General features: G+C 44.3%; 1 protein-coding gene across 3 annotated transcripts; it reads left to right on the forward strand.

Moving 5' to 3' along the window:
• The first annotated feature begins 862 nt into the window (after nt 1-862).
• On the forward strand, nt 863-9,778 carry Med18 (mediator complex subunit 18). 3 transcript variants are annotated; one of them, XM_005394949.2, is made up of 3 exons: nt 863-940; nt 2,191-2,337; nt 9,028-9,778. In XM_005394949.2, exons 2-3 carry the CDS (start codon nt 2,265-2,267, stop codon nt 9,579-9,581), a joined length of 627 nt encoding a protein of 208 aa, XP_005395006.1. In that variant the 5' UTR covers nt 863-940; nt 2,191-2,264; the 3' UTR covers nt 9,582-9,778. The 3 variants fall into 3 exon arrangements, with proteins under 3 accessions (XP_005395006.1, XP_005395004.1, XP_005395005.1); XM_005394947.2 differs by having other exon boundaries at nt 888-994; XM_005394948.2 differs by lacking the exon at nt 863-940 and adding an exon at nt 981-1,068.
• Nucleotides 9,779-10,786: the final 1,008 nt, after the last annotated feature.

Here is a 10,786-nt window from a genome sequence, read left to right on the forward strand (position 1 = left end):
TGCCCCAGGCCCCCTCATTCCTGTTGGACTAACTGGTAGGATGGGTCTGAGCTCTGGGGCCTCCGCCTCAGAGGGCAGACCGATCTCCAATGGTCACCTTTGCATTCAGAGCATGACCCAGGGGTGTAATATATTTTAATTAATTATTTTTAATGGGGGTCTATGTTGCTCTGGCTGGCTTTGAATTCTTGGAGTCAAGTAATCCTAATGTCTCAGCCTCCTGAGGAGCTGAGTCTACAGGCACACTCCATTCCCCTCTATTTTTACATTGAGGTATAATGTACACAGCAAAGTGAACAAATACAGTATTTTTGTTCTGTTTTGTTTTGTTTCCGGTACCGGGAATCGAACTCACAACGTTGCGCTTGCCAAGCAGGCGCTGTGCCGCTGAGCTAAATCCCCAGCCCCCAAATAGAGTATTGTGTATTGCTGACATTCCTAATAATACACAACATCACGCTGAGCAGTATGGGGCATCTTTTCTTTTCACCTTCAGGCGGATAAGAAAAAGAAGTCTTTGTTTCATAACCTCCCCCTTCTCTTTTCCCAGCAGCCCCCTTCGCCAATCTCATTTTTTTTCCCCAGAAAGTGTTGCTAAATTCAAAGGTTAGGTATATCTTTGTTCAGTCTTATAAGCTCCAAGAAACCGCCCACACAAAAACAACTTCAGACCATCCGACTTAAAAAAAAACAAAACCACATGTTTTTCTAGAGGAAGGCGTACAACGTCGAGCCCCTTCCCTTCCTGGTAGAGGAGCACTCTTCAAAGGAGGCTCGCTTTTTCCTTACAGCCGCACCGCATTTTGCGCATGCGCATCTGCATGCCTGACCGCAAACAAGCGATTTCTGGTCCTCTCGGCACCCTTACGCTGCGGAGCGGCTGATTGGAGGTTTGCGCGTTGTCGCTTTCTTGCAGGAAGTGGGAAGAGGAGGAGGAAGGGTAATTGCGCTCGTCCGGGCCCTTGCGGGTTTCGGGAACTCCAAGGGCTGGGAGGTAATTGTCGCTACAGATTACGCGAGTGGCTTTAATTCCCCGCTTTGCGAGGAGAAGCTAGCCTGCGCACAGAGGTGTGTTTCTCTAGTGTAATGGCTGTGTCCTGGACGCCGGCTCAGGAAGACCTTTGCCACCGTTTTAAAGGAACTTCCCGCTCTCTCCTGACTGGCTTTTAGAACCGTTTTCAGAGAGGCAGGACCCCTGCATTGTGTCGGCTCCAGGTTCTGGCACTCACTTCTTGTGCATGTCCTTGTGCCCCTCTTCAAGTCTTCATACTGTCAACTATAAAATGAAGCCTACAGAAGGACCCTTAAGTCGCTTACCAGTTTTTCTGTAACTTTGGTTTGTTGGTTTGTTTGTTTGTTTGTGTTTTTGAGACAGGGTCTCTCTGTGCAGTTCAGGCCGGCCTACAGCTCACTTTGTAGCGCAGGCTGGTCTCGAACTCGCAACAGTCCTCCTGCCTCAGCCTCCCAGAGTGCTGGGATTACAGGTGTGCGCCACCACGCCCTATTTCTATAATTTTGGGAGTGTTATTGCATGCCCGTTGTGTTATTTGACCCACCTAGCTTTGAGGGTTAAATATCAGTGGCCCCATTTGATAAGGAAAGGAGTCCCACGGTGAGCGGTTACATGACTTCCTCAAGCTTGCGCAGATAACTTTTGGAGCTTTCAAAACTACAAGGTTTTGCTGTAATTCCATGGCCAGATGTTTGTTATATGTATATTTCTATGTCACCAGCTCGTAGGACTGGCTTTTAAAATTTTTATATATTTTTCCTTTTTTGAGACAGGGTCTCCTCATGTAGTCAGGCTGGCCTGGAACTTGCCGTGATCTGCCTGCCTCACCCTCCCAAGTGCTGGGATTACAGGTGTGTGCTACCACACCTCGGGAGAACTGGCCATATTAAGCAGATAATGTACTGAGATTTGTATGATTGAATCTTTTTTTTTTTTAATATTTTTGAGGCAGGGTCTCACAATGCAGTTCAGGCTGACCTTGAGCTCACTTTGTAGCTCAGGCTGGTCTCGAACTCGGGGCAATCCTCCTGCCTCAGCCTCCCAAGTGCTGGGATTACAGGCACGTGCCACCATGCCTGGCTTTGTATGATGACTGAATCTTGACTTCAAGGCCAATGCCACAGCAAATCTGATGTCTCTCCATCACTTCCACTCATCAGTAAATGTAACTTTTACAGGTGTATCCTGTGCCTTGCCTGATTGGGAGCTCTGAATCCAGTTCTGTTGTCTTGAACTTAATCAGACAGTCACAATGGAGGCTCCTCCAGTCACCATGATGCCGGTCACCGGTGGCACCATTAACATGATGGAGTACCTACTACAGGGTATGTGAGCCAGGGAGCTGGGATTACTTGTTTTCCTTTTTTCTGCTCAGTTTCCCTGGAGATCAGAGACTTATGCAAAGGCAGCCTGCAGTTTCTGGCACCTAATAGAAAACTATTTTAATTGGTATTTTTAAAATTATGGTTTCAGATACATTAAACATCAGATACACCATCATAAACATTTAACATTGTTGTACATCAGGTCTCTAGAACTTTTTAATTCTGCAAAACTGAAACTCTATACCCATTAAATATTAATACTCCTTCCTTTCTATTCCCGTTGCTTAGCAACTACCTTTCTACTTTGTTTTCTATTTTGGCTATTTAGATATCTGATGTGAATGGAATAACATAGTGTTTGTCCTTTCCTATTGTATTTTATTTAGCATAATAACCTTGAGTTCGTCCGTGTAATAGCATGTGACATCTTTTATTTATTTATTTATTGGTCTTTTGAGACAGGATCTTGCTTTGCAATTCAGGCTGGCCTTTGTAGCCTAGGCTGGTCTCGAACTCACAATGATCCTCCTGCCTCAGCCTCTCCAGTGCTGGGATTACAGACCTGCACCACCACACCTGGCTGACATCTTTTGAAAAGCTGCATAGTATTATATATAAATGTAAATTATATATGTGTATATATACACCCCATATTCTGTATCCATTCATCTGCTGGTAGATACTTGAGTTGCCTCTGCCTTTTGGCTATTGTGAATAGTGCTACAGTGAACATGAATGTGCAGATTCCTCTTTGATATCCTGTTTTAAATATTTTCTCAGAAGTGAGACATACTGGATCATATTTTTTTTTTTTTTTTTTAAACAGGGTCTTTCAAAAAAAGAATGAAAACAGGGTCTTGCCATGTAGCTCCAGCTGACCTCTAACTTGCTAGATAGCCCAGTCTGGCTTCAAAAGCACAATCCTTTGGGCTCAGCCTCCCACGTGCCAGGATTACAGGCATGTGCTGTCACATCCAGCTAATTTTTTTGAGGGGAGGGTGGTACCTGGAATCAAACTCAGCACCTTGTACTTGCCAGGAGGGCGCTTGTGCTGCTAAGCTATACCCCCGGCCCGTAACCGGCTAATTCTGTCTGTTATTTATTTATTTTGCCACGCTGGGAATCTGACCCAGGGCCTCATGCATATGTACCCCTGAGCTATGTCCACAGGGGAGAGGCCCAACCTGACAGGGTCTCATGTTATCCAGGCTGCCCTCATGCCCTTGGCTGAAGTTGTCATCCTTCTTCAGCTTCCCAAGAAGCTGGGACTATAGGCGTATATCTCTGCCTGGGCTTCTATTTGTAGTTTTGGATATGCCTCAGTATCATGTTCTCTAAGGGCTACATGTTTACTTCTCTTTTCCCTCTTTTTTTTTTGAGACAGGGTCTCTTTATGTAGTGTAGGCTGGCCTTGAACTCAGTTATGTAGCCCAGATTGGCCTTAAACTCATGACAATCCTCCTGCCTCAGCCTCCCAAGTACTGGGCTCGCAGGCGTGTGGCAACCCCACTGGTGGCTACATGTTTACTTTTCAACAACGCAAGTTCGAGTTTCTCCACATCTTCATTAAATGCTTGTAGTTGTGTTTTTTTGTTGTTGTTGTTGTTGTTTTAGCAGCCATCCTAGTATGTGTGAGATGTTATTGTGGTTTTGATTTGTATTTTCTTTAGTTATTGGTAAAATAACATCATTCATATGCTTGTTGGCCATTTGTATATTTCCTTTGGAGAATTATCTCTTCAGTTCTTTGTCCACTTTTACATTGGGTTGTTTGTGGGAATCTTTTGTTTTGTTTTTGTTGTAGTTGAGTTTTAGGAGTTACTTACATATCCTGGATAGTAACCTGTGATTTAAAAACGTTGTTTCCTGTTCTGTGGGTTCCTTTTTCATCATATTGATTGTCTCCTTTGAAACACAGAAGTGTTTGAGGGAATTCCATTTGACTTTTTCAGAGCAGCGGTTTTTAATTTTAATGAAGTCCACCTTGTTCATTCTTTCATGGCTCATGCTTTCGAAGTAATAGTCATTGCCAAAGCCAAGGTCATCTACAGTTGCTCTTTATCCCCTTTTATAGTTTTGGTTTACATTTAGCTTGTGGCCTGTTTTGTGAAAAGTGTATATTCCAAACCTTTTCACACACGTGAGCATTGCTATCCCCCAGAATGTCCCTTCTCTGTGAGACCCCATCCTGATCATCGTCCTCCAATTGGATGAACTGTTCTTCTGATTTTTTTTTCTACTGCAGATGTGTTTTACCTGTTTATAAACATCATGCAGTGGCATCATGTGGGATGTACTCTTTTATTTGAAATTCCTTTTAGTCAGCATAATTATTTTAGTATGCTCTGCCTATTTCATACTGCTTTGCCTGTCAGTAGTTTGTTGCTCAATGATATTGCATTGTACAAACCACACACAGTGTGTTTATCCATTCTGCTGTGGTTCGGCACCTGGCGTGTGTCTGGTTTTTGATTACTATGAAGAATTGCCGCTGTGAGCCATCTTGTAAGTATTTTATAGACACGTTTTCTTTTCTCTTGGGTAAATATCCAAGAGTGGTGGTGCATACCTGTAATCCCAGCACTTGAGACACTGAGGCAGGAGGATCATTCCAAGTTCGAGACCAGCCTGGGCTACAAAATGAGTTCAAGGCCAGCCTGAACTGCATAGCGAGACCCTATCTTAAAAAAAAAAAAAAAAAAAAAAAAGTGGAATTGTTGAATCATATAACTTATTTTTTTAGTTAAATGTATTGATTTCTGAAAGATATTTAAAAAATAATGACATTTAAAAAACTTAGATAATTTAAAAAACTCAGATTTAAAAGACTATTTTAAAAACTCAGATAATTTAAAAAATAATGACAATAGGGCCGGGGATATAGCTCAGTGGTATAAGCACCTGTCTGGCAAGTGCAAGGTCCTGAGTTTGATTCCCGGTACCAAAAAATAATAATAATAATAATAATGACAGTAATAGCTAATGATTTTGAGCCTCTGCTCTGTATCAGGTACTTTGTATTATCCACTTATAAATTTATTTTTGTTTTTTTGAGATAGGGTCTCACTATGTTTAGGTCTTACCAGTTTAGTTCAGGCTGGCCTCAAACTCACAGCAATCCTCCTGCCTCAGCCTCCTGAGTTCTGAGATTACAGGCATGCATTATCATGCCTGCTATTCTCTTTACAACTTGGAAGATGAGACTTTTATTAGCTCTTATATGTCAGAAAAAAGAGATGAAGTAACTTGCCCAGATAAGAAAACTTGAGGCTCAGGAAGGGTAGTAATTTTTAGGAGGTCATAACAATATGTTTAGTTGAAGATCTTAGACTTTGTAACTTTGAGAATTCAGGCAGTAACAATATGAAGAACTACTTTGTGTGTGTGTGTGTGTATGTATGTTTGTGTGGTACAGGGGGTTGAAGCCAGAGCCTTTGCACCCATTTTTTATTTTGAGACAGGGTCTTGCAAAATTGCGGAGTTACCAGACTAGGTTCAAATTTAGGCTTCTCCTGCCTCGGCTTATCAGAGTACTGGGATTACAGGTGTGGACCACCATTAAACAACTGTTTTTATTTCCTTAAATTTGCCACACCCTTTCCTGCCTCACTGTATTTGTACTTGGCAGTTCCACTGCCCTGAGAGCATTTTCTCAGCTGTTCCAATAGTCATCTCATTTTCACCCTGCATGTCTCCACTCAGCGGTCTTTTGTGTAGGCCTTGTCTGACCATTCCAGCCTCTCACAGTGGTCCACCTCCCTCCGCACCAGTTCCGTCCTAGCTCCCTTTTGTTTCCTGTGTTTCTGTTTATTTGTTTACTTGTTATTTTTGGTTTCCTCCCCTCGACTGTAATCTCCATAAGAGTAGCGCCTCCTACTGCTCAGTGACCTGCAGTGCATGTAGTACATAAGCATTGAAAGAACCAGCACTTTTTTTTTCTTTTTTTTTTGTCTTTTTGGGACAGGGTTTCACTATGCAGTTCAGGCTGGCCTTGAGTTGACTTTGTAGCCCAGGTTGGTCTCGAACTCCCAGAGATCCTCCTGCCTCAGCCTCCTGAGTGCTGGGATTACAGGCATGCACCACCACACCTGGCAGAACCAGCACTTTCATTTGTTTTGTTTTGTTTTTTTCTTTTTGAGAGAGGGTCTCGCTGTTGAGTTCAGGCTGGCCCTGAGCTCACTTTGTAGCCCAGGCTGGTCTTCAACTTGCAGTGATCTTCCTGCCTCAGCCTCGTGAGTGCTGGGATTACAGGCGTGCACTACCACGCCTGGCCCTAGAACCAGCACTTTAAGAGCATCTAAAATGAGGAATGAACCGGGCTCACACCTGTAATCCCAGTACTTGGGAGCCTGAGGCAGGAGGATTGTTGGGAGTTGGACAGCAGCCTCAGTTACAAAGTGAGTTTAAGGCCAGCCTGAACTGTACATCGAGGCCCTGTCACAAAGAAGCCAAAAAATAAAAAAAATAAGGAATGAGCATGTGTGCCGCACCCTGAGTGTAGGATACAGCGGTGAGCCGCTCTCTGCTCCTGATGTCCAGTGCCCCCTGATTACTAGGACCTGCTCCGTCACTTTTCTTCCAGCCCGTCTTGTTTTCATTTAAGTCCCGTTGTCAATTTCTGCCATAAAGTGACATTTGAGCAGAGACTTGAAGAAAGTGATAAGAGTAAAGCATGCAGATACACAAAGGAAGAACATTCATACAGAAAAAGAGACGGTGCTCTCAAGAGGAATACATGGGCATGTTCAGCCAATAGCAGCAAATCACTCTGGCTGGAGAGAGTGATCAAGGGCAGAGTGGAAGGTGATGCTGGATGGTAACAGAGACATACCATGCAGGCCCCTGTAGACATTCATAAAGTCATTTTTCCTGGGTGACACCACCAGAGGAGTGTCATTTATATTTTATCGGTTTATTTTGGGGGTGCTGGGGATTGAATCCAGGTCCTTACGCTTGCCAGGCAAGCAGTACATCACTGAGATACACCCCCAGGTCCAGGGCTTCTTTGCCCCTGGTACTGGAGACTGAGCCCTGGGCCTCGTGTGTGCTAGGCAAGCAGTCTGCCACTGACGTGTATCTCCAGCCCCGCACCTTAGATCTTAAAAAGACCACTTGGCCGGCTGTTTTGGAGAAGAAGGAAAACAAGGGTAGAAGCAGGCTACTGCAAAGACCAGGCAAGAAATGAAAGCAACTTGGACTGCTGCTCGGGGGAGTGAAAGGTGGTTAAACTTTGCTTTTATTTCAAAAGCACGGATTGGATGTATGTAGGATATGGGAGAAAGAAAGGACAAAAAGATGATTCCATGAGTTTTGGCCTGGGCAGTTGAAAGCAGAGAACTGCCATTTACTCTAATGGGGAAAACTGTAGGAAAAATAAGGTTTGGTGGGGGGGGGGAATCAACAATTTAATATTAAGCATGTGAAGATAACGTGTGAGCTGGGTGTGGTGACACACACCTGTAATCCCAGCGCTCTAGGAGGCTGACGCAGGAAGGTTATAAATTCAAGCCCAGCCTGGGCAACTGAGCAATTTAGCAAGACCTTGTCTCAAAGTAAAAAATAGGCTAGGGATGGGGCTATCTGTTGGGCATCTAAGTGGAAAAGTTACGTAGACAATTGGATGTATGTGTCTGTAATTCATAAAATATAAATGTGGGGGTCGCGGGCATAAATGGTGTTTAAAGCCATGGGGCCAAATGGCACTGTTGAGAGAGGAAGAGACTTGAGAGAAAAGAGCACCCGGAGTCAGCACCGGGACCCTCTGACCCTTAGGGGAGACGCGGAAGCCTGCGTGTCCTTGAGTTTGGTGAAGAACTTAGGCTTGTGTGCCGGAGGCCAAAGGAAGAGTAGATTTCAAAGGGGGTGTGATCGTGATCTCCTGTAGCAGCCACGTCGGATTCTGCCATGAGAATGGGTAAAGTGAGGACTAACACTGCAGTGTTTCTGTGAAATGTTCGTTCTCTTTTTCTTAAGTATATTAAATGAAAAGGAAACCATATATTTTTAAAAATGCCCCCTTTTTTTGGAGAAAGGGTCTTACTCTGTAGCCCAGGCTGGCCTTGAACTCACAGTGATCCTCCTGCCTCAGCCTCTCAAGTTCTGGGATTACAGGCGTGCACCATGACACCTGGCCTTTTTTTTTTTTGATAAATGGAAGACTTATTTGCTAGAGAAAGAAATTTAATTGTGTCTGGGAGTGTAGCTAGGTGGTAGAGCTTGTGCTTCGCTTGTGTGAGGTCTTGGGTTCAGTCTCCAGCACCAGAGAGACAGACAGAAAGAGAGAGAGGAGCCAGGTTCATTGAAAGGCTCTGGGCTCAGTCCCCCGTAGTGCAAAAGAGAGAGGGAGAGGGGGAGAGGGAAAAGGAGGAAAACTAATAATTATTAAAATAAATGCTAACAAAACAGTACTGTTACTAGTACATTTCTGATAGCTACTGCTGCCCAAGACCTCCTAGAGATTAGCATTACTAGGGAAATCCTAAAGACCTTAGTGCTAAATAAAATACCAAAAATTAGAAGTAACTTTTTGTGATACCACGCAACAGCTCAGCAGTATAACTCCTAAAATCTCATGTATCAGTCCTGTGTTGGACAAAATACTACGCTAAACTGCTTTGGTTTTTTTAATCTTTTGCTAATTCCATGACCCTGAGTGAATGCGGGGACTCAGTGGTGCTTTTCTGTCCCCAGGGAGTGTCTTAGACCACAGTCTGGAAAGCCTCATCCACCGCCTGCGCGGTCTGTGTGACAACATGGAGCCGGAGACTTTCCTTGACCATGAGCTCGTGTTCCTCCTTAAGGGCCAGCAGGCCAGCCCGTTTGTCCTCAGGGCCCGGCACTCTATGGACAGGGCGGGAGCACCCTGGCATCTGCGCTACCTGGGACAGCCGGAAATGGGAGACAAGAACCGCCACGCACTGGTGCGAAACTGCGTGGACATCGCCACATCTGAGAACCTCACTGACTTCTTGACGGAAATGGGCTTCCGCATGGACCACGAGTTTGTCATCAAGGGACACCTGTTCCGTAAGGGCATCATGAAGATTATGGTGTACAAGATTTTCCGCATCCTTATGCCAGGAAACACAGACAGCACCGAGGCCTTGTCACTGTCCTATCTTGTGGAATTAAGTGTTGTTGCCCCGGCCGGGCAGGACGTGGTCTCTGATGACATGAGGAACTTCGCTGAGCAGTTGAAACCTCTGGTTCACCTAGAGAAAATAGACCCCAAAAGGCTCATGTGACATCTGGGTCTGTCCATCTGTCCTCACCTGTTAAAAAAAAGATGATGTAAATGCCCGCTTTTGCCACTGCCAGGCAGGCATTATTCAGGAAAAAGGATGGCAAGGATAGTTGGTTCTGTGCATGGTTTTCTTTCTTTTCTTTTCTTTTTTTGTCTTTTTGAGACAGGGTGTCACTATGCAGTTCAGGCTGGTCTTGAACTCACGTTGTAGCCCAGGCTGGTCTCAAACTTGCAACGATCCTCCTACCTCAGCCTCCCGAGTGCTGGGATTACAGGCGTGCACCACCATGCCTGGCTGTGCATGGTTTTCTTTATGTGGTAGTATCACTTTCATGGTGGTCTTTTGTGTACCCTACAAGGGATTAAAGGCAGGGCCTTCATACTGAGGTACACACCCAGCCTTTTGTGTTTGTGTTTGAGACAGGGTCTTTGTATAGTTGAGGCTGACCTTGACTCACTGTGTAATCCAGGCTGGCCTCTAGTTCTTGGTGATCCTCCTGCCTCAGCCTCTTGAGTGCTAGAATTACAGACATATGCCACCATGCCTGGTGCCCAGCCTTTTTTATTTTTTTATTTTGAGGCAAGGTCTTACTCAGTCACTAAATTGCCCAGGCTGGGCTTGAACTTGGGATTCTTGTACCTCACCATTCGTGAGAGCTGAAACTACAGGTGTGTACCGCCATCCCCTGTTCAAAGGTCTGGCATCCTTCTTAAATTAAGGTCTCAGAATAACAAGGAGAATCTAGCTAATCCCTCTTTAAAAAGAGGAAAAGCTGGAGTAAATTAACTTCTTTTTTGGGTGTTTTTTGTATTAGAATAAATAACTTTTGGAACGAAAAGTTGTTTCACCATTTGTGTGTAAGGCAATGATGGCGAACGTTTTAGAGCTTTCAGTAATACAAACAGCCTGCTGCAGTGTGTGTGCTGTAGGTTTGCCACTGCTGGTGTAAGGTTTGTAACATAGAGTGTAAGTTTCTGTTGTATAGTAATAAAGGCTGTAACAAGAAATGTCTGTAATTCTGATTCTTTACTCTCTTAACTCTGCAAATTTAGAGTAGATTCATTACCAGTTGTTGCAAAAAAAAAAAAAATTAAGACAGTTCTTGCCTTTTTTTTTAAAGTAGGGTCTCGCTGTGTAGAAGGCTAGCCTGAAACTCATGGTGATCCTCCTGCCTCAGCCTCCCAAGTGCTGGCATTATATGCATG

Source organism: Chinchilla lanigera, unplaced genomic scaffold (assembly GCF_000276665.1).
Source record: "Chinchilla lanigera isolate Chin_1 unplaced genomic scaffold, ChiLan1.0 scaffold00051, whole genome shotgun sequence".
Classification (NCBI taxonomy): domain Eukaryota; kingdom Metazoa; phylum Chordata; class Mammalia; order Rodentia; family Chinchillidae; genus Chinchilla; species Chinchilla lanigera.

What these genes read in the sequence shown, in the direction of transcription:
- Med18 (XM_005394949.2), top strand. Translation starts at nt 2,265, where the DNA reads ATGGAGGCTCCTCCAGTCACCATGATGCCGGTCACCGGTGGCACCATT. An exon ending in GATGGAGTACCTACTACAGG is followed by an intron (nt 2,338 to 9,027) that starts GTATGTGAGCCA and finishes TTCTGTCCCCAG; the next exon opens with GGAGTGTCTTAGACCACAGT.